A 26,247-nucleotide genomic window follows, 5' to 3' on the forward strand; every position below is an offset into this window, starting at 1 on the left:
AGGTGAATACCATTTTTCCAACATGGCATAAATGCTGACAATTAGTTTAGCTAAAGTTAGTTAAAAATACGCACAATTGCCATGTTTTCTGAATCAGGGACATGATCAAATAAAACCAGCTGTGCATCCGTTCCCAGGGTTACACAGGGCTTTACCTTAAAGAACGGTGGTGCTTTGACTTTCACGCACTGTGATGCACTCCAGACAGACCATATAAAAGCTGTTTTGTATGTATCTGTTTTGTCTGTATTAAAATACAGACTTTCCAATGAATACTTTACCTGTTATATTAATAGGTAGTATAAAATATTGTGAAAAAGGCTTAGACATTTTGGATTGTTATACTCTTTTCCCTCACTGTTTTTCCACTTTTATGCAGAAATAAAATTCTTATAGCAATCAAAATGCCCCTTGGGGATAATAAAAACTGTCTCAATCTTCTGCATTTTTTAGATTGGACCTAACTCAACAGTTTAAAATTTGGAGGTTTTATCAATGTGAATATGTCTATTCTTTCAGCCTGTCAGCATTGGTAAAATCATTGCAACAGTTATTGGCTTTTCTGATTTCTATTCTGCAGTGCAGTGCTTCAGGCAGCACGTGACCTTAATCATGTCACGAGTGAAGTTATGACCTTTTAATTTCTGGATAGAGACAATATATGGTCCACTGAAGGGAGAAACGAGAAGTAAATTTATTCCAATTGAAATCCAGCCACTGACATTCTCATTTTAATGGTACAGTACGTCCTGGCAGCATAGCATTTTATTAGTAGTATGTGATAATGAAACTGTATTGTTAAATGAAGGTTCTGTTGTGTGAGTAATGGGAGTAAGTGTTTTTTTACAGTTTTACAGCTCTGGCACAGGCACAGTGCAGCCCACAACTGTCTGTCATAATACCCACAAAATACTGCTTGACATTTTGAGATGGTTTACTATTTAATATTTTTAATCAATATGAACATTAGGATAGCAATTTTTCATGTTCACCACTTTGCAGGTGGGGTTTCGAACACCTGTGCTGGGGGTTTTCTTCCCCTTTCTGATATCCATGGGTATTCATTTTGGAAGTGTCAAAGAGAATCAACGCACCACATGCTCAAAATAATTTGAAATGTTTCCATTTGTCAGCTTTATTAGATCGGTTCCATCCATTTTCAGTATCCCTTTTATACTCAGACGTGGACAATGAGCTGTAGCAGGTACAGAGCATAACGGGCTGGCCAGTCCATTGCAGGGCAAACACACACATACTCGCTCCAGCACACAAACTGTATGGGAAGCAATTTAGAGACACTAATTAATCTGAACGGCACGTTGTGGACTGTTGGAAAAAACAAGAGCAGTATTACCACCTTGTAGACCAATCTCATCAGAACACAGAGACCAAGCAAAGTTGGGTCTGGTCGGTGCTGGGATGGGAGACGTCTAAGGAAAACTATTTTGCTGCTGTGAGGGGTGTAGTGGACCAGCAGATGACACTTTTCCTTGTGGACCTTAAGAACCAAACCAGTGCTGCTACAGTGTGCATTAGGAGGTGCAGTCCGTCAGATGAGATACTTATGTGAATACTCGTTGATCATTAATGATCTTATGGCACTCTTTAAAGAGCTTTTCAAAGAGCTTTCATATAAAGACACCCCATGCCAAAATCAAACCAAGGACCCACTGCTAACCACAACATTACTGTGCCATTTCATCAGTTATAGATACCTATATAAATTAATTATTTTTTTACATTTGGTTTACTAGGTTTGACTTTTACGTATACAGAACATAATTTGATCTATAGAATGCTTTGCTACAGTATATTGATTTGTAAATGGTATTGATACATTATTCATGGTTATGCAGTCTGTCAGCTCAAGCTTTCTCAGAACACAAATGGGCTACTGATATGTTAAAGTACTTATTGATCACGATTTATTTTAATTTGAAGCTTCAGCTTTTATGTATTCTTATAGCTCCTAAATGTGCTGCTGTGGCAATTTGCTTGTTTCTTACTGAAGCTGATAGTCTGTCAGCACTGAAGCATCCTGTCATCTGTCTTGAAGGAGCTGGAGGATCGACTGAGGCAACAGCACTATGAAGAGCTGCAGTGCCTGAAAGAGGCCCACAGACAGAGCATTGAGACCCTCAAACAGCAGTCGGAGCAGGAGCTGCAAACACTTCGCTTCGAGCTGGAAGATGAAGGAAAGGCGATGCTTGGTAAAGAGAGCTTGCAGCCCTACTGTTTTTCACCATTTAACCTTTTGCATTATGTTTAAGGGCATTTTTATGTGGAGTGTTTTCAACAAAAGTCATTTCTTTTCTCTTGGTCTGAGAATTCAAAGAGAAAATAACTTGGTGCTCTACTTATTAAGAAAGTTTCCTAAGGCCATGCTAAATATTTTTTAAAATGACTCAAGTTTGAAACTTTAGATTTAACTCTGTTGAGCCTGATGTCTAATATTAGGAAATATTATGTGTAATATAATGCCTAATATTAGGAAAATATTTGAAACTGGGGATTTGAGCAGTATCACAGATGTTTCTATAAAACATGAAATACAGCAGAAAAATTTCGATTTTTACAGTGTTGTTGGGGTCACTGGTAGTATGTTTAAGACTTTACCAGTACACTATTTCTACTTCAAGAAATTAAACCAATTATTTAAATCATCACATGTAATTATAGGAGTAAACCCATGGACGACAGTGAATTCAGAAATTATCTCTCGTTTATTTAAAAAAAATTCTAAATTGGTTGCTTTCTATGCCTAATAAGAAGTACACTTTTGATAACACATCAGTGCATGACTATACATTACCTACTTTTTGTTTTTGCAAGATTAAATATTTTTATTAACCTCTTTATTCTGCATTTTTTTCCAGCCTCCTTGCGCTCAGAGCTGAACCACATTCATGCGTCTGCAATCGAGCACCTTCGACAGAGCCACCAGCAGGAGACAGCAGCTGTAAAACTGGAACTGGAGAATGCGTTGGAGCAGAGCAGACAGCAGGTGAGCTGCTATCTTTAATTGTTTGCACTGGCTCAACAAGAATCAAATCCTGGTAACTTTGTGTCAATGTACTGTAACAATGGTTAGGTACTGTAGTTTGTTCTGTCTAAAGCTCAGATTTCCTGGACTCAATACACTTACGTGTGGGACAAAACACTTTGATTTTATATTGTTTGATTTTTTTTGGCTTGACAAATTTGTTTGTGTTGATTTTGTGAATTCCTTGTGTAGGTTTAAGAACATTGTGAACACTGTTGTACATTTAATTAGACACTTTAAGCTTTATTAATTGGAAGCTGCTATTTCAGTGACGAATTATGCTTTTGTTAAAGATATAGTGTTTGGTTTGGCCAGTGAAATATCACATGTAGAATTACCACTTCTAGAATGTGTATCAATGCCTTAGATTCAAAAAAATATATCATCTAGTTTAAAACAATCATCTTTTCGGTTGAATTCAAGTCCCTGGAATACGAACAAGTGACCGATTTCAGGATAACTTCAAACAGTACAGCCAAAGAACCCTGAAAGAATCTGTAGTCTCCCAGGATTTACAGTATCTCAAGATAGATTGCCGGATTATTCTTTCATTTCATACACTAGATAGAAAATACAATATCAGTACATAAGCAGTACATAATTTCTAAAGTAACCATAAAACATTTATAAATGAAAAGAAAATGTATACATTTACTGTATAAGTGTCCTCTTGCAACACAGTGAACCACCGACTAACAAGTATAGAAACATTTGCTGTGCTTGACTATAAGCCAAAAATAACAGTTTTGACTGCTTTCCTAATGCATTTAGGATACAGTACAGTATATCAGTATGAAAACCTGATGTTCTATATATTCAACTGACAGCAGTATGCTTACCCTTGTTAAAGCTTATTTCCACAGTAAAACCTTCAGGGGAATTACACTGAAAATCACCTGAATTATACTCTGCATGATTAGTTTTGGACTTTTAACTTGTCAGAGTTTTCGTGAATACTATATAATATCTATATGTGTAAATTCATCATCATGAATATCATTGAATCAGAAAATTCAGTCCCTGATAATTACTAAAGTATCTGTAGACTTTATCAGTAGATACTTTTGCTTTAATTTCTTAATTCTATTATTGGTTAGAACATAGTCTGTCAATCCACAATTTATACCATGAACACTTAATACAATAGCTTTCATTTTTTCTATATACGTATCACACTGAGTATAGTGCTAAAATAGGGATATTTGCCCAATATTAATACAGCAATATATCTCACTAGTTCAGTATTTATGTTTTAATTCAACACAGGAACTTTTTTAACTCTACATAAGCTTTAGTAGCATATGTGTTTGCCTCTTTAAGATTCACATTCATCTTAACATATTTCCGAAGGCTTAACAAGCCTCAAAAAAGCTTTTGAGAAAGTTATTGTATATTTGGTAACGTGAGCATTTATCTTACTTATGCTTGCTGATATACACCTCAGAGATTTGAGGTTCCTTTGTTTTCTTGAATGAATCTTAATCTTGCAACTTGACACTATTATTATTCATGGCTGGCTTTGCTTTCTTGACCTTTTAGGGCAGATCGTACATGTCAAAATTTAGTTCCTCTTAATTTTTATCCCCTTTTCTAAAAAAAAAACTCTTCTGGAGTGTATTCAGTTTGCTTTCCTGTGCTTTAGATCCATCCTACTCCTTAGACAGTGTTCAGGTGTAGTTGTCTGGTTAGGGCTACCTGTTCAATAGTTTCACTCTGTTGATGGTGTAATGTATTTCTCAATCTTCTCCATTCAGTTCTTAGCAGCCAACATTACTCTGTCCTTCTTTTTATTGTATTTTTTTGGTAGTTGCACTTCAAGCTGTTTCCTCATTTTTGTTTCCTGCTCAGCAATTTTCCAAACATCTTCTGACATACACATGAAAGTCTTATTAATTTCTACCAACTCATCCTTAGAAACACCCATAGTTACCTTTTACAGTGACATTTCTCATTTCATGCACTATGAGCACATAACACCAGGATCTTCACAATCTTATATCCATGTTTTACTTTGGTATTATTTTGGCAACAGTAAGAGTTGCAATATTTAAGATGTATAGATATGTTGTCATATAATCTTTGCAGTTAATTTACTTCTGTAATACTGTAAGAAATGTTATTGTTCTTTCCAAACAAAACTCAAACCCACACACAAATATCATCAATGAGCCAGAGATGAAAGGGTCTCTCTGAGGCAGTATTTCATTGCTCAACTATGGTATCTTAATGAATGAAAAGTTAACAAAATCTCAATTTTATTTTCATTCTATTAGTATTAATGTTATTGATATGATTAGTGGGAGCAGCTATTGAAATAACTTGAGAATATACTGACAATAATTAACACCTGGCTTGTGTCAACATTTGTGGTTCTCTGGGAGTTTAAAAAAAAGACACTAAGGTGTTTATTTAGTTGTGGTGGGCATGAGACACATCAATCAAAGGAGTCCCATGGTTCACCTTGGCAAATTCATTTCTGGGTAAATGATTAAGTTTCATCAACAGTCCATGAACACGGCATAAAAAGTAGGACACAAAAAAGACAGAGAGGGAAAAAGAGACAGAGAGAGGAGAAAGAAATGACAAAGACAGAGAAGGGAAACGAAGGGGCAGAGAGAGAAAGGAGCGAAGAGGAGAGAAGGTCCTCGTCCAGATTGTCTGTAAAACACAGATTCTAGTCAAGTTTTTGAACCTTGTTAAGAGAGCTCGGCATTGTTTTTGGAAACTCTAGTTTCCTGTACAGAGAATCCCTCAGTTTAAAAGGCCTCTCTCGGTTAGTGGATGCATTTTAAAAATAGGGAGATAGGTTCCCATTCAGTTTGTAACATCCAGATTTATAGAGAGAGATGTAACTGTAGGTCACATTCTGTTGCTTCAGAAGGCAGTTGTATCCCTTCTGTTGTCCTCTCTAGGTGTTAAATAACATTTGGATACTTGGTAGCTGTCTGGGGTTTTGAAGTTGGTCAGGGCATAGGCCTTCAGGATACCATGTCTGTAAGTTTGTAAGTAGTGTATGTAACTTGTATGTTTTATGTTGTATGTTGGGTGTTGTTTAGTGTGTGAACTGTCATTATTAATAAATAATTGTTTAAACCTTTATGCCTGAAGTATTACTCTCAGGTGCCTCTGATTATATCAACCACTCGGGTATATTCTTAGGAAAATCTTTACAGTTTAGAGGGTAACACTGTTTAATTTAATTATTGGTGAAACCACTAGGCCTGATTTTGATATCTATTATTTTCATAACCCCTATTTGTAACAATATGTATTACTGGGTGTAACAAATGTGTATTTTTTACAGAAAAGGTTTGTGTGTCTGTATCTGGGAAAGGAGTGAGAAAATAAATGCAAAGTTATTTCATTTAGATAATGAATTAAAAAGTCTATCATATATACAGGCATTTTCTTGAGTACCACTTCTTTTTTTCTACTGTGACAGTTACAGACAATGCGAGAGCCTTGAAAGCAACTTCAGTTTTAATTCACTGCTCAGACTATTCATGCCATACCAGCAGAAGGCTCAGGCTTCACAGAGAACACCAGAGCAGAGCAGCGACTGGGCTGGGAGACCGTACTGTCGGCACCCCTTGTCACGCTCTCTTCTTCCAGAGGATCTGAAAAACGTTTGATCCAGTGGAGAATGTAGAATTGTCTTTCCTTTTCATGTTTTTTTTATTCAAACCCTCATTGTGAGAGTTTTTTTTATCATATAGCAAAGAAAATATAACCCCATTCTTATTCTTGTAATTTTTTTAACTAAACCATATGATTTACCATTTTATTAATATTTATTGAAAACAAGATGTTCCTTGCTTTTTGGTAGTGAGAAGTTTATTTTTTAAGTTTCAAAGATAAATCAGAATAATCCAAACTCATAGTCACAGTCTGCATGTATATCAAGATGGAACAAGATGTTTATTAGTTCTTAGGAATCTGTCTCTAGGGAAGAGTAGTATTGTTTCTTAAATGACAGTGGTCTAGTTTCTAACACAGAGTTTTCCATTCTTACATGGAAGACTACTATATTTAATGGAAATATAATATATACAGGTTTATAGCCTAATCGCATTTCATTTTGTAAACATACAGCAGCAACTAAAATATTTCTAATTTAATTTCCTGCACAGTTTCCCATAGTAACCCATGGATCCTCCTGTGTAATATTTAATACGGTTCCCCTCTAAGATCCGTGTCTTTCTTACACAGGTTGCAAACGAGAGGCCATTGGGCCCATCTAGCCCACTTGGTAGTGAAGTAATGCACAAGATGTGAAAAGGGTTAACTTAAGTCAGTTCTGCCTGAAAATTAGACTTCTAAGCAACAGGGGTTTATGGCAGGAAAGGGGGTTAACTGATAAGGAGTCCAGATGCGAGCTAGGAACCCCCTGGGGGCGTAATCTTAAACTGACCATTTGGCCAGGGTCTCTTAACTGGCCAAATACCATGACCCCCCTCTTTACCATAACTCCGAAGCAGCAAGGAAGGACTATATAACCTAAAAGTTTGTACCGGCACATCGAACAATACTTCGGTTTTGTTGTTTCTTGCGGGAAACAAGACTTCGGCTTTATTGTTCCTTGCATGCAATAAACTCAGCTGTTTAACTTCATCTCGGGATCCAGAACCTTATTCTTTCTGTTACAACAGTAGTTAGTAACTAAATTACGCAGGAGTCTCATCCAGCCGTTTCTGAAAAGAAACCAGGCTATCAGCTCCAACACAATAGCTGGTATCTTGTTCCACAGTCCTGTTTGAGTAAAGAAGTGCTCCAGTTCTCAGTTGTGAATGAAATTTCCTTAGAGTTTCCACTTGTGTCTTGTGATTTGTGTTGAAGTTGTCAGGGCCTTTGAGGATTTTGAATATTTGTAACAGGTCCATTCAAAATTGTCTCTGTTCAGGAATACAAAAATTCAGTATCTGGTTGCTCTTCTCTGGACTTAGTGCAGTAGCAATATTTAATCTTCTATTTTGGTACCATCTGCAAACTTGACTAGTATACTTGACTGGTATGGTGACTGAAAAGGCCATGGCTAAACACATTTAGGTGTTTATGATAATTTTATCATCAGATATCATCAGTGCCCTGATCATCAAACCCTTGTGTGACCACACTTACACAGTGGATAGGGGCATTTTTATCCTGGAAGACGCTCCCCCTGGCAGGAACATAAGATCACTTTCTTGGCCATGTACAATTTCTTGAATTTGTCTTTTGGCTTACCCCAGCTTGCTCTCCATGAGACACACACACAGACAGGGAGAGAAGTTGGGGGTCAGAGCGCAGGGTCAGCCATTTATATGGCACCCCTCAAGCAGCTGGGGTTAAGGACCTTGCTCAGGGGCCCAGCAGAATAGGATTCCTCTTCCGGCTACAGGATACAAACCGGCAACCTTCCAGCCACAGGCACAGGCCTTTAGACACAGAGCCACCGCTTTTAGCTTGTGGACCCCAGACAGTAGTTCCAGATCAGCCATTCCTCTCATCCTTTCATCAGAGACAGTGAGTCTTCAAGAAGACTATTCCTTTAGAAAGCTCAGCCACCTTAAACTCGATATTTGTACATAAATAAATTATTTTAATGTAAATTATGACTTTCTTATAGTTTGTTGGATGTGAATACCTTTGGTGACTGCTTCCTCAGAACTCCTGAGTTGTCAGTTCAATTCCCTTGTTCAGTTCCTGAGTTCCGGTTTCTGGTTGAGGTGTCTTCTCCAGGGAGATGGGTTCTCTCCAAATGGCTATAGAACCCTTGATTATGAAACTGTAAGAGTGCAGTAGGCACTTCTTGTCGATCCACATTCCATAGAAAACTGTGGGGAATGACCTGCTGTCCTCAATCATCTAACCATTTGGGACAGTTTCTAAATCATGAAGCAGAAGCATCTGGAGTCAGTTCACATCTGCTGTCCGAGAAGACAGCAGGACCTCTGTTATGTGACTGTAAGGAAGGAATCATCCAGCCAGCTAAGAAACTGTAGTTCTGGTTTCTCTGTGAGTTTTGAACATGTCAGTTTTGAGGAGGGTATCAGAGAGGGGCTCTGTTTTTGGAGCCAGTAAATAATTGAGAAGGATCATGTAGGAGTTTGAAAATGAGCTTAGGTGTTATTTGGTTCCCTCCCTCCTTTCAAAGGCTGTCTAGGTTAACAGGTGTCTCTAAACACTCCTCTGATGGACTGGTTTTCTGTCCAAGATGCTGAAATGTAACTCTGCTTTGTACCCTAGGCTCCAAATTTCCATGCTTTTTATCCCAAATAAACAGCTTTCTGGAGTACTTTTATATTTTCTTTGGCTTGAGTATGTTCTTTCAAGTTTTGTTTATTTTGTTTTAATCTTTTCAGGATTTTGTATGTGAAATACAAAGAAAGTGCACTTCTGAAGTAGGACACAAAAAGTGTTGCAACAGCTTTGTGAGAGCTCCTCCAAAGTTTTAAAGAGCCTGAGTGCTTATAGTTTCTAACAGAGAATTTGTTTTGATCAGTATTTTCCCCTGAGAGATGTATGCCTTTCTATTGTTTAATGAGCTATGAGATTAGCTTGTTCTGCCTGGTGTTTGAAGAATTGTATCTAGTTAAGGCCACCATCAGCAGATACGGATATTATAATGCCCTCATTCTGACAAACATCAGTTCAACATTTGCAGTGTGATTAACTTTTTAGATATTTGTAAGTTTTACCTACTTGTCTCATAAATGTGTTGTTTTTACCTTTGTTACTGAAACACAGTGAGTACACGGTTTTATCTCTTTTTGTGCCTCCATCTCAAATGTCCTTTTTGAAAGATGTTTAATCCATTGAGTTTTGACTGCTTTTTTCAATGGAATATTTCAGCAAATTCAAACGTTTTTCACTTCTGGCATTTAAAACCTGTTCAAAAACTGTTATAAATCACTTGCTTATTTTTAATTCTAATAGACAACTTTAAGAACTTCTGAATGTCTGCATCCTATGGGGATGAAGTCATTTTCCCTAAAAGTCACAATTTATTTCCTATGGTAAACCGGTAGTTTTTGTAGGGATCAGTTCAATCTTTCATTGCCGTGTTATGCAGAAATACGGTTAATTCTGGCATCAGAACTTCTTTGTTCTTGTAATTGAGCTTTGCATTTACACACTTTTCGTGTAGCAACGGCTTAAATATTCTTTTGCTTATCATATTATAACATCTTGATCCGCTTAATTGCAGTTGAATATGTTTTCCCAAACAGTTCCAAACATTTCCACTGGTCCTCATTATCACTATTGAGTCAACAAACATAGCTGATATCTTCTAGATCATTTTCTGAAAGAAAGGAAAATATCCTAAGTGTGTACAGTATTCATCAGGTCACTACAGAAGAATAGGAAATATAAGGCAAATATAATAATACAGGCAAATATACATTTAGAATGAATTAAAAGAAAAGTGAAGGCTTTCCTTTTATAAAAGGGCACTAAATTTAAATGTCAAATACTTCAATGTATTTAATATAAATGTAAAATTTATTTAATATAAATTTAAATCTACCAATAGAAAAGGAAAGAACTATCTTGGTTTGATGAATCAACCCATAAGCACATTACCTCATAAAATCAAAGTATGAAATAAGGTCTGATTACAAGGGAAGGGACTTTGATAGTTTAATGCTGAGACCACATGGTTATGAGGTCTAAGCAAACCATTCAGTCTTTTTTAAATTCTTCTTCAAAGGGTATGGCTAAGGTTTGTTAGTCGAAAGTAGTTCAAATATTCCTTTCCAGCAGCCTGTACCATAATAACATCAGTGCACACACAGACAATTTCCATATTTATTGCAGTATATTAAAACCATTGCCAATGTAAACAGGTAAGAAAATAAAAAAATTGCTAGGGAGGTGAATTTCATTTGAATGTATTTGGCTGTTAAGGGATTATTCATACAAGAACATTCATTATCATAAAATATTTAGAATTGAGTTTTGCCTTTCACACATAAGTGTAAATTGCTGATGAAGAGGACAGGTAGATGGAAGGCACAGCAGATGGTATATTGACAGAGCAATAATTTACAGACTGTCTGTAAGTGCAAGATGTGCCAAGCTACAAAGACCAGAACACCTTACATATGATGTTTCCAGAACTCCATCTCTGTCAGGAATTGTTTTACACAGCTTATGATGAAATTAAAACTCATGGCTGGGAAATTTTCAAATCAGGTTTTGGTCCTCATCTCAAAGCAAAGAGTATTTTTCCTGAGGGTAGTAACACAGATTCAGTGTAAAACTTAATTAGAAATCAGGGACTGGAGCCTTGGAGCTGCGATGCTTTCCTGCAGTACAGATTGAAAACACTAGTAAAATTACCCTCAGTATGCTGGTTAGGTTTGATTCTGAAAGCAAGATTTACAGAAAAAATCAGGTAGAAAAACTGCAGATGATAAATACAGCAAAAGTGTGTTCTGTGTAGCTAATAGTGTGTATCTAGTAGAGACACACTTTGTTTAATAAGACCCTGCACTGAGATCTGAAATCTTTCTCCTAAAGCAGTGATTGCCGTAAATCTAGCACCTCAAACTCTTAAACAAAACCTTATCTTTTATTCAAGTGGTAAGGACACTGAATATACAGTACCTGCTACAGTGAAATTATATACCCGAAAAGTTATGCTTTTATTTTATTATTGTGATGTTCTTGTGATGTTTCATGGGACAGGTGTATGCACTTACAGTATGTTTATTTGTGTTTTTCTGCTTTTTTATTATAAATAATAATCACCCTTCTTCAAATTCAGAAGAATTTCTGCGTTTTTTTGTAGATGACAGATAATTGTGGACTGACTCACAGTCTCTCTCTTTCTTGTTTCATGAACCAGCATGGGAACATGTGGAGAGAGGAAAGGTGCAGTGAGGGTGCAGTGAGGGTGCAGTGAGGGAACAGTGAGGGAGCAGTGAGGGTGCAGCGAGGGTGCAGCGAGGGAGCAGTTAAGGTGCAGTGAGGGAGCAGTGAGGGAACAGTGGGGGAGCAATGAAGGTGCAGTGAGGGAGCAGTGAAGGTGCAGCGAGGGAGCAGTGAGGGTGTAGTGAAGGTGCAGTGGGGGAGCAGTGAAGGTGCAGTGAGGGCGCAGTGAAGGCGCAGTGAAGGTGCAGTGGGGGAGTAGTGGGGGAGTAGTGAAGGCGCAGCGAGGGAGCAGCGAGGGTGCAGTGAAAGCGCAGTGAGGAAGCAGTGAAGGCGCAGTGAAGGTGCAGTGAAGATGCAGTGGGGGAGCAGTGAGGGAGCAGTGAGGGCGCAGTGAGGGAGCAGTGAGGGCGCAGTGAAGGCGCAGTGGGGGAGCAGTGAAAGTGCAGTGAAGGTACAGTGGGGGAGCAGCGAAGGGGCAGTGAGGGTGCAGTGAAGATGCAGTGGGGGAGCAGTGAGGGTGCAGTGAGGGAGCAGTGAGGGAGCAGTGAAGGTGCAGTGAGGGCGCAGTGAGGGAGCAGTGAAGGTCTGGGAATAATTCTTCAGTGCAGGAGAAAAATACTGAATACAGTTTCTTTTAAAATCTCAGAAGGTGAGAATGGCTTGGGTTTTTTTCCCCAAAAAGCAATTTTATAGAGAAATTAAAAGAGAGCAAAACCTGATGTGTACATATTGAAGTCTGTGGCTTTGCCTCTGGCTTGCTTGAAGGAAGGTTGAGGGGTGTTTCAGATGAGCAACAAAGCATTCCCTTTCTTGTATGGTTATCCAGCAGGAAACACTTATGAAACTTGACTTTTGTGTCACAGTTCACCTGTTATCATGAATGAATGAACTTCAAGCATGTGAACTGGACTGGCAGCACTAGTTTCAGTCTCACTCTCATCTGCAATTTGCCCCAGTCCCAAATCAATGTCTTGCTCATAACTTTTCATGGATTCAAAGAATTATGAAACAGTTGACTTGTAAATCAATTAAGCCTTTAGTCTGAACACAAGACTTGCAGGAAACTAATATGACATTTAAAGAGAATTAATGACAAAGTGTTCAAAATAAATGAAATGTACTTCAGGGAAGAACAGCCACATTATAAATGTATTTAGAGACTTATTGTGACTAATTGTGAAAAATCATACTAATGCACATTTTCAAAATACTGTAGCTAATAATATATGTATATCTTGTTCTAACTTTTCTTTGAAGAAAACATATATTAAGTTATTTATACTGCATGTAAGAAGTAGTACTTTAGAATACAGATCTTAAAAGGGCAGATTTAATTTGATTTTTATCCAGATTATAATTATAAGGCCAGAATTTCAATTTGAAGCATTTTAAGAATACATAGCCAGCACTGCTGTCAGCTGCAGTAACCTATAATATGTTAATGTTAACTAATTCAAATATGAGTGTTGGAATTTAAGGTTATTTAGTAATGAATGCAAAAGCTCACTTCTTAAAAGACAAAGAATATTAAAAAATCTAAAATTTACCATCCAGGTGGTTTTGCTAGCTAGGATAAAGGCAGCAATCTAAAGGTTAAGGAACCATTTCAATAATGTGCCTTTGATATTTAAAAGAGTTGTTCCACACAAGCTAATATAACCATGCCATGTGCAGTTTCCGCAGGCACATCAGTGTTGTTAAAATGGGACTTCCAGAAAGAAGATTTTTTAAACCTCCTGTTTCTGCTTGAGTGATAAATGCTTTCAGAAATAGGTTATGCATGATTTACTTACAACTGTACTGTAAGCTACAGAATGCATTTACATGCTATATGTCTGCTGAAGCCAAGATAAAAAACAATACATCACTCTATTGATGGAGATGCAATACAGAAGACCTTTCTTTGTCGAACAGAGTAGTCTCTGTATTTTCTTATCTGAAACTTGTGACAATGGGTTTTCATAAGTGAAACTGATAGGACCTTGTTGTTCAACCCGGGAAGGCTACTTCCAGGGGAACAGCCTGGAGTGCTCTTGGGTGCATGTGAAAACAGGATGGACAGGGGTAGGACACTTGCTGGCTGGATGTCATGATGTTACTGCTGTGTTTCTGGAGTCCCAAAGACTGTAGGAATGCTGATTTGGTTCCAGACAGTGAATCCTGTCAGACTGGAAGTGCAGCCGCTATTTTTTATTTTAGCTATGATATCATTTCAATTTCAATATAAGTACCATCAGCTTAGAATAGGATTTACTGAAGCCTGGAAGAAATACAGATTTGCCTCCTGCATGTCATTTTCTGACGTGGGAGGATCTAACTGTGGAGCTGGTGTCAGCCTTCAGAGGTCCTTTCTGGGGAAAGCAATTAGGTAAAGTAATAAGAAGCAAGCACCCTCTGCACTTACGTGCCATGTGAAAATACAGTATATTTCAGGGTCTTTCGATGTGCCAGGAACATTCATCACAAATGACAGTGTCGGTACGCAGAAAACCATGGAAAGAGAATCTTACATTCAACCATGTATTGTAAGATAATTCTCATGAAAAGAGGTGGCATGAACCGGCCTTTACAGATCAGAGGCAATCAGCCATGTTTAGAAAGGTGATCTTTTTGTGTCCATTCTAGTCTAAGAAAAGGCACAATATCGTTTACCAATTTTAGTTGTTCTTTTATTTACTTTTCCCCTTCAATATCACTGATTTGCTGATGTAAATTAGTCAGTATTTAGATAGATTAAACAATAAAAATATATCAGGATGTTTTAGACAAGAAGTTAGTCAGTATTTGAAGTGACTGGAATAGAATTGTAAGCTACAATACTGTGGATTGTTAATCAAGGTGGTGTGGTGGTGCCACGGTTAGCTTTGCTGCCTCTCAGGGCTCCAGCTCTGGGTTCAGCTCCCGGGATGCTGTCTGTGTGAGTGTGTGTGTCTGTGTGTCTCCATCTTTGTGTCTGTGTGAGTGTCTGTGTCTGTGTGTGTCCATCTTTGTGTCTGTGTGAGTGTGTGTGTCTGTGTGTGTCCATCTTTGTGTCTGTGTGAGTGTCTGTGTTGGTGTCTGTGTGAGTGTGTGTGTCCGTGTTGGTGACCGTGTGAGTGTGTGTGTGGTTTGTGTCTGTGTGAGTGTCTGTGTGGAGTTAGTGTGCTCTCCCCGTATCTGCATGGGTTTCCTCCAGGTGTTCCAGTTTCCTCCCACAGTCCAGCAAGACATGCTTCTGGGTTAACTGGCTTCTAGGAAAACTGGCTCTGGTGTGAGTGTGTCCGTGTTTGTGTCCGTGTTTGTCTCTGTGTTGAAGTCCGTGTTTCTGTCTGTGTTGGTGTCCGTGTGAGTGTTTGTGTCTGTGTGAGTGTTTATGTCCACGTGAGTGTGTATGTCTGTGTGTGTCCGTGTTTGTGTGTTAGTGTCTGTGTGAGTGTTTATGTCCATGTGAGTGTGTATGTCTGTGTGTGTCCGTGTTTGTGTGTTAGTGTCTGTGTGAGTGTTTATGTCCATGTGAGTGTGTATGTCTGTGTGTGTCCGTGTTTGTGTATTAGTGTCCGTGTTGGTGTCTGTGTGAGTGTGTGTGTCCGTGTTTGTGTCCATGTTGGTGTCTGTGTGATTGTATTTGTGTTGGTTGCTTTGTGTATGTGTGTGTGTCCGTGTGTGTGTGTTTGTGTGTATGTGTGTCTGTATATGTGCCCTGTGATGGACAGGCTCTGAATTGGAAGGCTCTCCCTTGGCATCATGAATTGGAAGAAGCTCTTGGAACATGAATGGCTGGGTTAGGGTTAGTAATACTATGCCACTGTGCCACCTAGTTTAGTAAAACACCTTATATTAGCAGTTTGTTGCAAGTGTTTGTCTTTGCTAAAATAAATCTTGATCTTACTTCCTGAGATCACCAACAGTCACTTATTTCTTAATATTGTTGCTGTATGAACAATATTCAAAAACAGCATTTAAGCAGGATATGAATGGGAACCACACCATCTGGCTCCCATTACTCCCTTGTTAGAGTGCAGCGAGTGTTGAGGCACGAAGTGCTCTGACCTGTCGTTGCTGTGTGCCTGTCTGCTCGGCAGGAGAAGGAGCTGCTGGGGCGAATTGCGGAGCTGCAGGAGGAAGTGCGCCGCAGGGAGCACCACATTGCCGAGCTGGACAAGGAGATCCACGCTCTGCATGAGAACATCAGCACACTCACCAAGGAACTGGAGCTCAAGGGCAGGGAGGTGCTCAAGATCCGCAGCGAAGCCAACCAGCAGATCAGGTGATTAGTGGATCAGCAGATCAGCTCTCATGGCTAACTGGATTACATCCGTAGTGCTCTCCTTGTCTGAGGGAAAACACACAGCACCACCCTTGAAGTTTCAAAGTAAAATGTTAACAGAAATATTACGTACTGTAATTCAGAGAGAACTTTTTCTGCAGTTTGATTTTCATCTTTCAAGGGTTTGTTTCATTCATTTTGGGTGGTAATTTTATGCTTATATTTAATATTTGCTTATATTGAGTGTTTTTTTTATCAAAGCATATCATCTTAATCCTGAGACTTTATTTTAAGATTTTTTATAATGTAGTATTTAAAAAAAAAAGAAAAACATACACAGGGGGAACAGAACTCCTAAGCAGCTTGTGAGGTAAACAAGGTCAAATGAGTCCTGTAGCTTGGAAGGCACTTGTTCAAATGCCAGTTTTGTCTCTTGCTGACTCTGGTAAGAGCTGCTAGCAGCAGGGCAGGACTGTCCCAGTGTTTGTGCAATGAAGACAGTAGGAGAACCATTGACCTGCCTTTCAGAGTGACCTGACACTTCCCGAGCACTTGCAGGACTTGATGATGTCAGCTGTGTGTTTCTGTCCTGCAGATGATACACACTGCACTGTACTTTTCACACTCAGCGTGTCCAAGGTATACTGCATATAGTTATTCATGATAGGAAAGGATTCAGGCAGCCTGGCAACTGGGAACTAGCAAGCCTATGAAAATATGAGTAATCCATGACATATTTATATTATGTCTTCGGAGAAAGAGAGTGAATTCAGTTTATTTAAAAAAAAACAAACAGAAGACAGGATTCTGTTATATAACCAAACATACAGTTGATATCTTATATTTTCCCTGTGAATCTTGCATCGATGCATTGATGTTTCAATCATTTTGCTTTAGTTAATAATATATGTAGAGATTTGAATATCAGAAGGTGAACTTTGTGAGAGATAGTTGAACAAAAAATTGAGTATTTATGCAAAAAGGATTGCATACAATATTCTGTTACCATTAAACATGAATTTCTCTTTGTAAGCAACAATTATGCAATATTTTATTCTACAATGATATACAAGAAACACTTTTGTTAAAAGAAATCATTGCAAGGGTCAAATTAAAGTGCTAGCACCAAATCTAATACAATTAAGGTTAAGGTATCTGCTGTTGGCCATGTTTCCTCCAAATATTTGGAAGTAGTGAGAGGTTTGTGAATGGTTTACATGAGATAAAAGGTGACAGACCCATAGTGCACGAAGAAGAGCAAATTCACTGTAAAAAAAACAAATCAATAAATAAATAGATTGAAGTGTTTTTACTTATAAAATGGATTGATATCCTTCCTCAGCAACTGACATATGAATTATGAATGTACTTCATGGGAATACAGTAACAAAAAAGGGAAGAATAAAAATGTACTGAATATTTCATGAAAGACATCACATTTCAGCTGAGGTACCCATGGCTGTTATATATGCTGTATTTATTGTAACTGACTGTAGTTCAGATACTCCAAGGTTGTACAGTGTATCTGTGTAGCAATTTAACTGAGTGTTCTTTTAACAGGGCTCATGAACAGGAACTGACCAAGAAACACGAGAAAGACCTGAGCGAGATGTCGATGGCTCACATGCGTGAGACACAGAACATGCTGTCAGATTTCAACAAGGCTCAAGAGCTCTTGAAGGACAAGATCTCCGCCTTACAGATCCTGTATGTTGTTTCCCCGTGTCTCATGCTAGTGCACGTGTGTGGGGCAGTTTGAATGTGTAATTACGTAACCAAAAGGCAGCAGGCTGCAGGGCACACAACATGGAAAAAATGTGGAGACACACAGAGAGCAGCTCTGAAAGAAAAGAGAGCTGTGGAGAAGCTCCAGATTCCCACGGCAGGAGACTGTGCCTCAGGTGTTGTCATCCTGGACCCCCCTTTACACCCAGGCTTGTCTGTCATTCTTTCAGAGCAGTTTGCACTGCCTCTGTTCCTGCAGATTGCACTGCCTCTGTTCCTGCAGATTGCACCTCCTCTGTTCCTGCAAATTGCACTGCCTCTGTTCCTGCAGATTGCACCTCTTCTGTTCCTGCAGATTGCACTGCCTCTATTCCTGCCGATTGCACTGCCTCTGTTCCTGCAGGTTGCTCTGCCTCTGTGCCTGCAGATTGCACTGCCTCTGTTCCTGCAGTTTGCACTACCTCTTTTCCTGCAGATTGCACTGCCTCTGTTCCTGCAGATTGCACCACCTCTATTCCTGCAGTTTGCACCTCCTCTGTGCCTGCAGTTTGCTCTGCCTCTGTGCCTGCAGATTGCACTGCCTCTGTTCCTGCAGATTGCACAGCCTCTGCTGATCAAAAGCCAGCAGATTGTTTTATTGATACTGTTTGAAAGGCCTGGTGTTGATGCCGTTATTCATCAGAGCTTGGTGGGAGATGAGGAATTTTAAGTCTTGTTACTGTGACAAACTGAAACATATTGATACATATTGTTTTTACCCTACAGCTGAAAACTGTAGGGTCTCTGTATCTGTAGGAGAACAAGTCACTCTTTTATTCTCTTGTGCTATTACATGCGTAAGACTGAAAGCAAATCTAGAATTGTTTTTAGGCACATATATTAAATATGAGACTAATTATTTATAGATAACAGGGGTGAATTTGTTTTAATCCCACATATAATTACACCGAAAACTCATCGACCAAATGAAAATATGCATTTATATTAGTTTCACGAAAACAAAGCAAATTGAACAGATGATGAGGCTACAACTGGAGCACTGGGAATGAATTTCTGAAGGAGTGACCTATTTTCCCTTCACTTGAATGAGAGCACCATCTAGGCACTGTACACGCTACTGCACAGCTTGTGATAAAAATAGCGATGCTCTGACGCACGAATTTAATGAAATCCACTCAATTCTCAGTTACACCTTTGTAAATGCCAAAAGGATCTTGGTTTTATATTTAGTCTGAAATAGTTTTGTAACATTCTGTTCCTAACTCATAGCTTTCACTCAAGATAGTGGTGGATCAGGGAAGGATAAATTCCACACAAATATAGTGCAGCCTTGAGAGGGTTTAGGTTACTATTAAATGGAAAGTAAAATTGTTGTGTCTAGGCTGCTATTAATTGGAAAGTAAAAATTGTTTTCAATTACTGTAAGTAAGACGTTTTGCTTGCCAGCGTAATAGAAGAGGGAATACAGGACAAGGCAATTAAAATCCGAAGTGAAACATAGTTCTAAATAGAACACTCTGTGATTATTTTTATCCTTCATTAACGTACCTTTGAAATTTGTTTTTTCATTAAATATGCTGAGGGTTATATTTCCCCAAATGCTGACATTATACCTAATTGACGTCTTTCCACTAGTTTGCTGTGTTTGAAAAAAATGTTTTTTGTTTCATAAGGCCCTAGTTTTAAGGTTAGTTTGTTTTCCAGCACTGATGACGACTTTCTGTATTTTAGCAATCTTGTTTTGAAATACGTGACACATAAAGCTCATTATGTATACTGTACATGATTTAATGCCCAGCAGCATTGAAGACATTTAAGACATTTGCTTCTTAGATACAATGCAAGTCTTACAGATTTCAGTTGATTAGTAATGGAACATATTTGTACTATTTATTTTTATTATACACCACCTGATTTGGAGTTAATTTCAGTCTTGTCTCATAGCAAAGAATGAGTAGATGTACAGTACACAGACTCATCTGACCCACCCCTCCATTCAGCCATTCATCCTTTTAGGCAGTAATTTTTATTTGTCCTGAATGAAAATTGGTTATTGTCTGCCATTATATGGCGTGCTATTTTTAAATAATTTGCATTTTTGTCTTAATTGTCTTAATTGTTTTCCTGTGTTACTTTACAGAGTATAGCCCCTGTGAGAACCTAATGGCAACATAAAATTCCATTTTTACTATTACTGAATTATAGTGACAACTGGCATTTATAATCCTACCAATTTGGACTAAACACTGCTTTCAGAATGACATAAATGAGTAGTTATACTGAATCTAGACAGCCCACTGTTCATCACTGAGCTTGTGAATTGCCCAGTGCCTAGTTACTGTGTCTTTCTCCACGAGAGAAAGAGCTGCACTAAGCCTAGCCTCTAACAGAGTTATTGGAAACGGCTTCTTTCACAAATGGTCCTTCAGGACCAAGGATGCTCATTGAAATATACTATTGAGTCTGTTTATACAGCGTGGTCATTTTATTTTTTTTAAATGAACTTCTGAGTCTTTAAAACAGCCACTTGAATATGTGCAGTACACAGGCTCCCAGTAGTGTGTACTTTTTTGTAGATTCTAAATGATTAATCTTTAGGTCAGTATATTTTCAATGCGAAATACAGAGGAAACTTTTTCACTAAACAACACAACACCTTGACAATACCTTGCAGCAATCGATTAATGTGCTAGGATATTGAATTGAAACATTGTTGCATTGCACAGATATTACTGAATGCTTGACAACATTTTTTTTTGTTCTACCTTTTCAGGTTAGAAGGCACAGAGGAGAAATTTAGGAACCGAGAGAGCAGGCCAGAGGATTTGCAGTTAATTGCAGAGTTGAAGGAAATGGTGTCTGAGAGGGAGTCGCTTGTGAAGAAGCTTGTTGTAAGTCTTGCTTTCTGTCGAATTCTGAAAGGAGCAGGACTTGACTGCTTCACCCGAGGTATCCAGAAGCCCCGATCCATAATTCCTCTTATTGATACAGTGCAGTGCCTGCTTGCGAGATCACATTTCATTATCTGTAAACACTCCTAACTCCCCTTGTGCCCATTCAGGGAATATAATGTCTCATGTTCTCACATTTCTCCTAAAAATAATTGAATATGAATACTTATTCTTGCCTCACTGATATGATCCAAACTAAAAAGCAAAATATCTTTGTTAATGGCAAGTAACATTCTGTTATGTGTCATTACTAGTTTGGGCTATTTTCCTGAGAAAAAATATGACAATGGATTAATGGCTCACTCAACCAGACTGAAATAGCAATTTGAACAATTTAGTAATTTAGTGGAAGAGGAAAGGATTATTCCACATTTCAAGTCACATATTTAAGTAGTATTCCATTCCCAGATTATTTTCAGATCACGCCAAAGTCTACTGACATAAATTAAGTAAAGGTTTGTTCCATGCTGAACATTCATAAATGGTATAAATGACATTCATAAATGAATTTTGCCATTAAGTAAGGAATCTGAGTCTCCGTGACTAGGATTACCCATGGGGCACTGCGCAGGCGGCCGCGGAGAACCTCGGTCAGGGAGGCTTCAGGGATTGTTGTTGACAGGTGTGGCCCCTGATCTTGCAGGGAGGACAGTGAAAGGCAACCAGACGCAGCTCATATGTACTTTACTGAGGAGCCACAGAATCTCAAGTAGCCAACAACTCAACAGCAGGAGTGACAGAAGAGCTAGTCTCTTTCACCCTGTGCTACCGCAAGGACTGCAGACATTAGCACGGCCAAGTAGTAAATAGAACGGGAACTGGCCATTCTACTTGTAATGAAAAGAAACATCTTCTGGGGCATGGATTTAAGAAAGTGCACAGGATTTAAAAAAGTTATACAGTATACTTAAAAAACATATTCAGTATAGTATGAATTACAGTTTGAGGGACATGATTGGTACACACACAGCTTCAGGATTTCATATATTTAAATAAAAAACATATTGTAACATTCTTTTTGGTTTTGTGAGGTAATGTACTGTGCACTGTAAATGTTACCTGATTTAGATTCAAACAAGCCTGTTCATTCCTTGTCAGTATTTGAGTCTCCTGTGGCACAGGGTGATTTCCATCTTCTTTATCGTCTGTCATGATAGTCTCTGGGGTGAACTTATCCTGAAGCTAGACGATGAAGCAACAAAGGATCTATTACACAGTCCTGACAAAATTTTAAACACTGTCTGTTTTAATAACCACATGCATTTCTTTGTTGCACTAATTTCCAGTCCTTTAGAAATCTTTAGTTTTGCTAATACAAATTGTCTAATGGAAATAGAGAACCCCATTTTTTCCTGAGTCTCCATTTAATTGCTTAGAAGGCTTGCTTAAATGCACAATTTCACAGAATAGAAATTCACTAATAATCTTTCACACTGATATTTGCAACTATACGGCAAAGATACAGCAGCTCCTGTTACTGCACAACGTAAAAGCCCTCAATGCTTTGGACAGTATTTCTAAAGCACTTATAGCCTTGTGAGAGAAGGGTTGGAAAGGCTGTGTCAGCTTCTATCTGAACTATTTCATCAGTGGACTGGCCCAAAACTGCATTAAAGAAGACCTTGTTACACTTTACTGCTGATCTTAATTACATGTTGTGTGTACATGTCTGCTTTTTCATTTATGGAATTATAATCACTGCTTGTAGTTCATGAATTGAACTGTGTTTTATCTTTTGTTGTGGACAGGATGACAAGAAGTTTTATCAGCTGGAACTGGTGAACAGAGAGACTAATTTTAACAAAGTATTTAATACAAGCCCCAATGTTGGTGTTATCAACCCCCTCATAAAGGTAAGTAATGATTAATCACACTTAAGGATATTGCAGTCCTTCTTAACTAATTGAAATTTGTCAAATCTGAATTGTTTGAATCAGATTTGAAATAAACTATATACTAATGTCTTCAAAAACAATGATATTCCTGTCTTAAAATTCCATTTAGAAATGGGTGTGTTACACACAAAGATCCCAGGAGTATTGATTTTCTTTCAAAGACAATCTGCCTCTAGAAGCTGAGACTGGTTTGACTCAACTACAAGCAAGGGGCTTTCTGAATGCAGGGGTCAGAGCCGATTCAGCTGCCAGTTTAAGCAAGTTAAGATGACAGATCATTGAGCTTGAGAGAAGCACTCAAAGGGAATTCCTTTCTAAGGAAGCCATTAACTAGAGTTCTGGAGCACATCCTGCACATCTGGGGATTTCCAGGAACCTCAATGCACCATGGGGGGATTGTTTTGTGTACTGTTATAATGTAAATGCAGCAACCTTGAGAAAGTGGAATGAGTCCCTTTGCATGACCAAGGTGTTATGTTTATCCCTTTTTTAAGTTTTGTAACCTGAGCTTCCAGACATTTTGTCCAGTGTAACCTCTGTTGTCTTTTTTTGTTGATCTATCCAGACATTAAAATCTACTTTGCTTTCCAAGCCACCAAGCATCCTATTTAGCTATTTTCTGCTAAATCAAAATGAAAGATTGCCGTTAATGTAAGTTTTACCACTTTGAGGAGCAATACCACTTCAATTGTAAAAAAGACCCGTTTTCAGATATGGTTTGAAATGACAAGTTAATTTTCTTAGTTTTCCCAATCCGTCTTTTTTTTCTTTTATGTAGCAAAAGAAAAAGAATGACAAATCAGCAAACAGATTCATCAGTGCTCCCAATCTAAGTGCGCTGGAACCAGCAGGGACGGGAAACGGGTGTGCCCAGCCTGCCCGCCTAGAGCCAATCCCCAACTCCCCTATTCACGACCTTGAGTTCAACAGTAGCAAACCTCTGCCCCAACCAACACCTCCGAAAGAGCCCAAGAAAGTTCTGAGGTGAGCCACACCTCGTCATAAAGACTAGCACCAGAGTAAACGTGAATAAAGACATCAGAATATACAACCTTACCCTATTTTAAATTCTTTCTGGAGTGGACGTGTCTACACTGTGACATAAAACAGTGTAAGCTTTATAAGTACTGTTCTGCTGAAGTGAAAATCGCAGTATCTCTTTTTTAGCCCTTTGTAAAGTAAGGTTGTTTTTTACATTTCCAGTTCCCCTTGTTATACAGCTGTCTTTAAGCAATTTCCAGCTTCGGTAATAAATTAATTTCCCTGCCTCCTGAGTCTGGTAGTTAAAAAAAGCAATTAACTTTAATAGAGATGTGCGCTTCAAGGCTCTTGTTTGGAAGGCAAGATGTTTTTGTCATGCCTGTCAGTTCCTTGTGGGATAATAGTTTTATGCACATCCCAGGATAGATATAAAATTGGAAAAGGGGATATTGCTGTTTTGTTGTATCATTCTCAATTAAACATGTACAGTATGAAGTTTCAGTTTGTCTGAACTCCTATATAAAGGTATTAGGTTGACCAAATGGCATTGGAATGCAAAAAGACACATGCTGTTCCATTAGTGGGAAACTCACAAGCTAAATGTCTGCATGGTGTTTTTGTTGTTGTTTGTTTTTGGTTTTGTTTTCTGCTTTTGTTCTACTTAGCCCATGGGAGCATAGTCTGCTGTGATCTACTATATCAAAACACCTGCAGCATCAGCTAAATGTATTTGGGATACTGTGCACAGAAATAACATGAAACATTTTTGGTAATCAGAAAATATGGCGTTAGGAAAAGTATAAATGGTGAGTAACCATCTAAAAAATGTAGGTATTTGTCCACATGGGTTGTAGTCTCCTCAAAGATTTTAGGACAGTGTGGGCTATAAGTGCCTTCTCAGTTCTCATATTGGAGGCAATGGGAGCACTAGAGTTCTTTTCCCTTCATGTGTATAGCTGAGCAGTCTCTTGTATCAGACACTCATACACATATAGTACAGTAGCTCATTGCAATACTCAGCATTGCTGAAACTGGGAGATACAGCTGCTCCTGCCACAGCTCATGGCCATAACCTCACAGAAGATCAGGGCAACTAGGAAAGGAAAGGTTCTGTAAAAATATCTAGATTACTTTATTAGAATAGTCCTTAAAAAATTTCTAGTTACTTCTGTCCACATTGTTCCCTGGTACATAATAAATAAGTTTGGCTAAAGGAGTGTATATATATATAAAATGAGTGTATTTATGTACAACATTGTTTACCATCCCAGCCCACTGAGTGACACGAACCATGATGCCATTCGAGCTCAGTGACTTCTCATGGAGAATGCTGTCAGAAAATTATAAAAAACTGTACTGCATATCTGGCTGTTTATAGTGTTTTTCTCTTAAACATTATCTCCTCTCCCATGTTATTGTTACCTTTCTTTTTAATACATTTAGTTTTTACATTTAATACATTTCTGACCTTTATTAAGCATGTTGTGTTTGTATTGTGTATCTGGTTCTGTGCATGTTTCCTAACATACAAAGTCAGAGAATTTTTTTTACTAATAAATTCCAAAAAATTCAATTTTTAACTAACATAATGGAGTTTGTTACCCTGTGTTTTTCTTTTTTTGTGCTTTGTTTATTTCTTATGTTTTGTCTTGCTATATGTGGACAGTTTTATAATTGCATGTTCTTTTGAATTTTTTCATCCTGCCATCACTGTAGTTAAATTACAATGCCTTCAGTTTCAATATAGGATTTTTCTGCACAGCACATTACTGGGCTTATGTTTCTATCAGTTAAATTGATTACTCCAGCAGCGCCTCTTGGTCGTCATGGGACCCTCTCATGAAGCATCACAATGGCTCAGCTCTAAAAGACACTTCAAGGTGACCCTGCCTTTAAAGTGGAACAAATGAAATTAGAACAAGATACAGACTGGGAGAACCAGACACTGCTAATGCATGTCCTGCTTTGGGTTGTGGCTGTAAGTGTTCAGTCTTACATTAATGTAAACATGTCTCCAGCAAAGCCCAGTGTCATGAGCTGTGACCTGCTATTTTCCTTTGCTTCCAGTGGGATATACTGTGTTTATCAAGCAGGCTTGAAACATTAAAAAGTGTTTCCAAAGATTGTCTTGGCTGTGTAGTAACAGACAAATAAGTACTAGAACCCGAGATGAAGTTTAAACAATTGAGTTTATTGCATGCAAGGAACAATAAGACCGACATATTGTTTGGAATATAGGTACAAAACTTCCAGTTTATATAGCAAATTTCAGCCGCTTCTGACGCAATTTGTTACCATGGTAATGGGGGCCACCTGTGTTTGGACATTCCCAAGACCTTGAACACTTTTAATCGGTTTTATCTTTCCTTAGTTAGGGGGGTCTTTATCTTGCACTTGGAATTTCACATCAATTAACTCCCATCCCTGCCATAACTCAAAGGTGCCTAAACACGGAATGTCTTGTGTTAGAAGAAGTCTTTGTGCAGAAAGACATCAGTTAACCCCTTTTTCACATCTTATATCTTTCTTCAGCTGGGAGAAGTCTTCTAA

General features: G+C 38.3%; 1 protein-coding gene across 4 annotated transcripts in view; it reads left to right on the forward strand.

Moving 5' to 3' along the window:
- fam184ab (family with sequence similarity 184 member Ab) overlaps positions 1–26,247 on the forward strand; it is a 145,635-nt gene that overhangs the window by 99,610 nt on the left and 19,778 nt on the right. For 2 of the 4 annotated variants that reach the window (XM_088929724.1, XM_088929733.1), the window contains 7 exons: positions 2,057–2,210; positions 2,877–3,004; positions 15,961–16,145; positions 17,706–17,852; positions 20,644–20,761; positions 22,570–22,674; positions 23,495–23,700. In XM_088929724.1, the coding sequence (XP_088785850.1) occupies positions 2,057–2,210; positions 2,877–3,004; positions 15,961–16,145; positions 17,706–17,852; positions 20,644–20,761; positions 22,570–22,674; positions 23,495–23,700 (1,043 nt within the window). The remainder of the gene's footprint in view (positions 1–2,056; positions 2,211–2,876; positions 3,005–15,960; positions 16,146–17,705; positions 17,853–20,643; positions 20,762–22,569; positions 22,675–23,494; positions 23,701–26,247) is intronic. The other 2 variants (XM_088929742.1, XM_088929751.1) reach the window with 1 other exon arrangement.

This window comes from Atractosteus spatula, chromosome 2 (genome assembly GCF_055471065.1).
Source record: "Atractosteus spatula isolate fAtrSpa1 chromosome 2, fAtrSpa1.hap1, whole genome shotgun sequence".
Lineage (NCBI taxonomy): Eukaryota > Metazoa > Chordata > Actinopteri > Semionotiformes > Lepisosteidae > Atractosteus > Atractosteus spatula.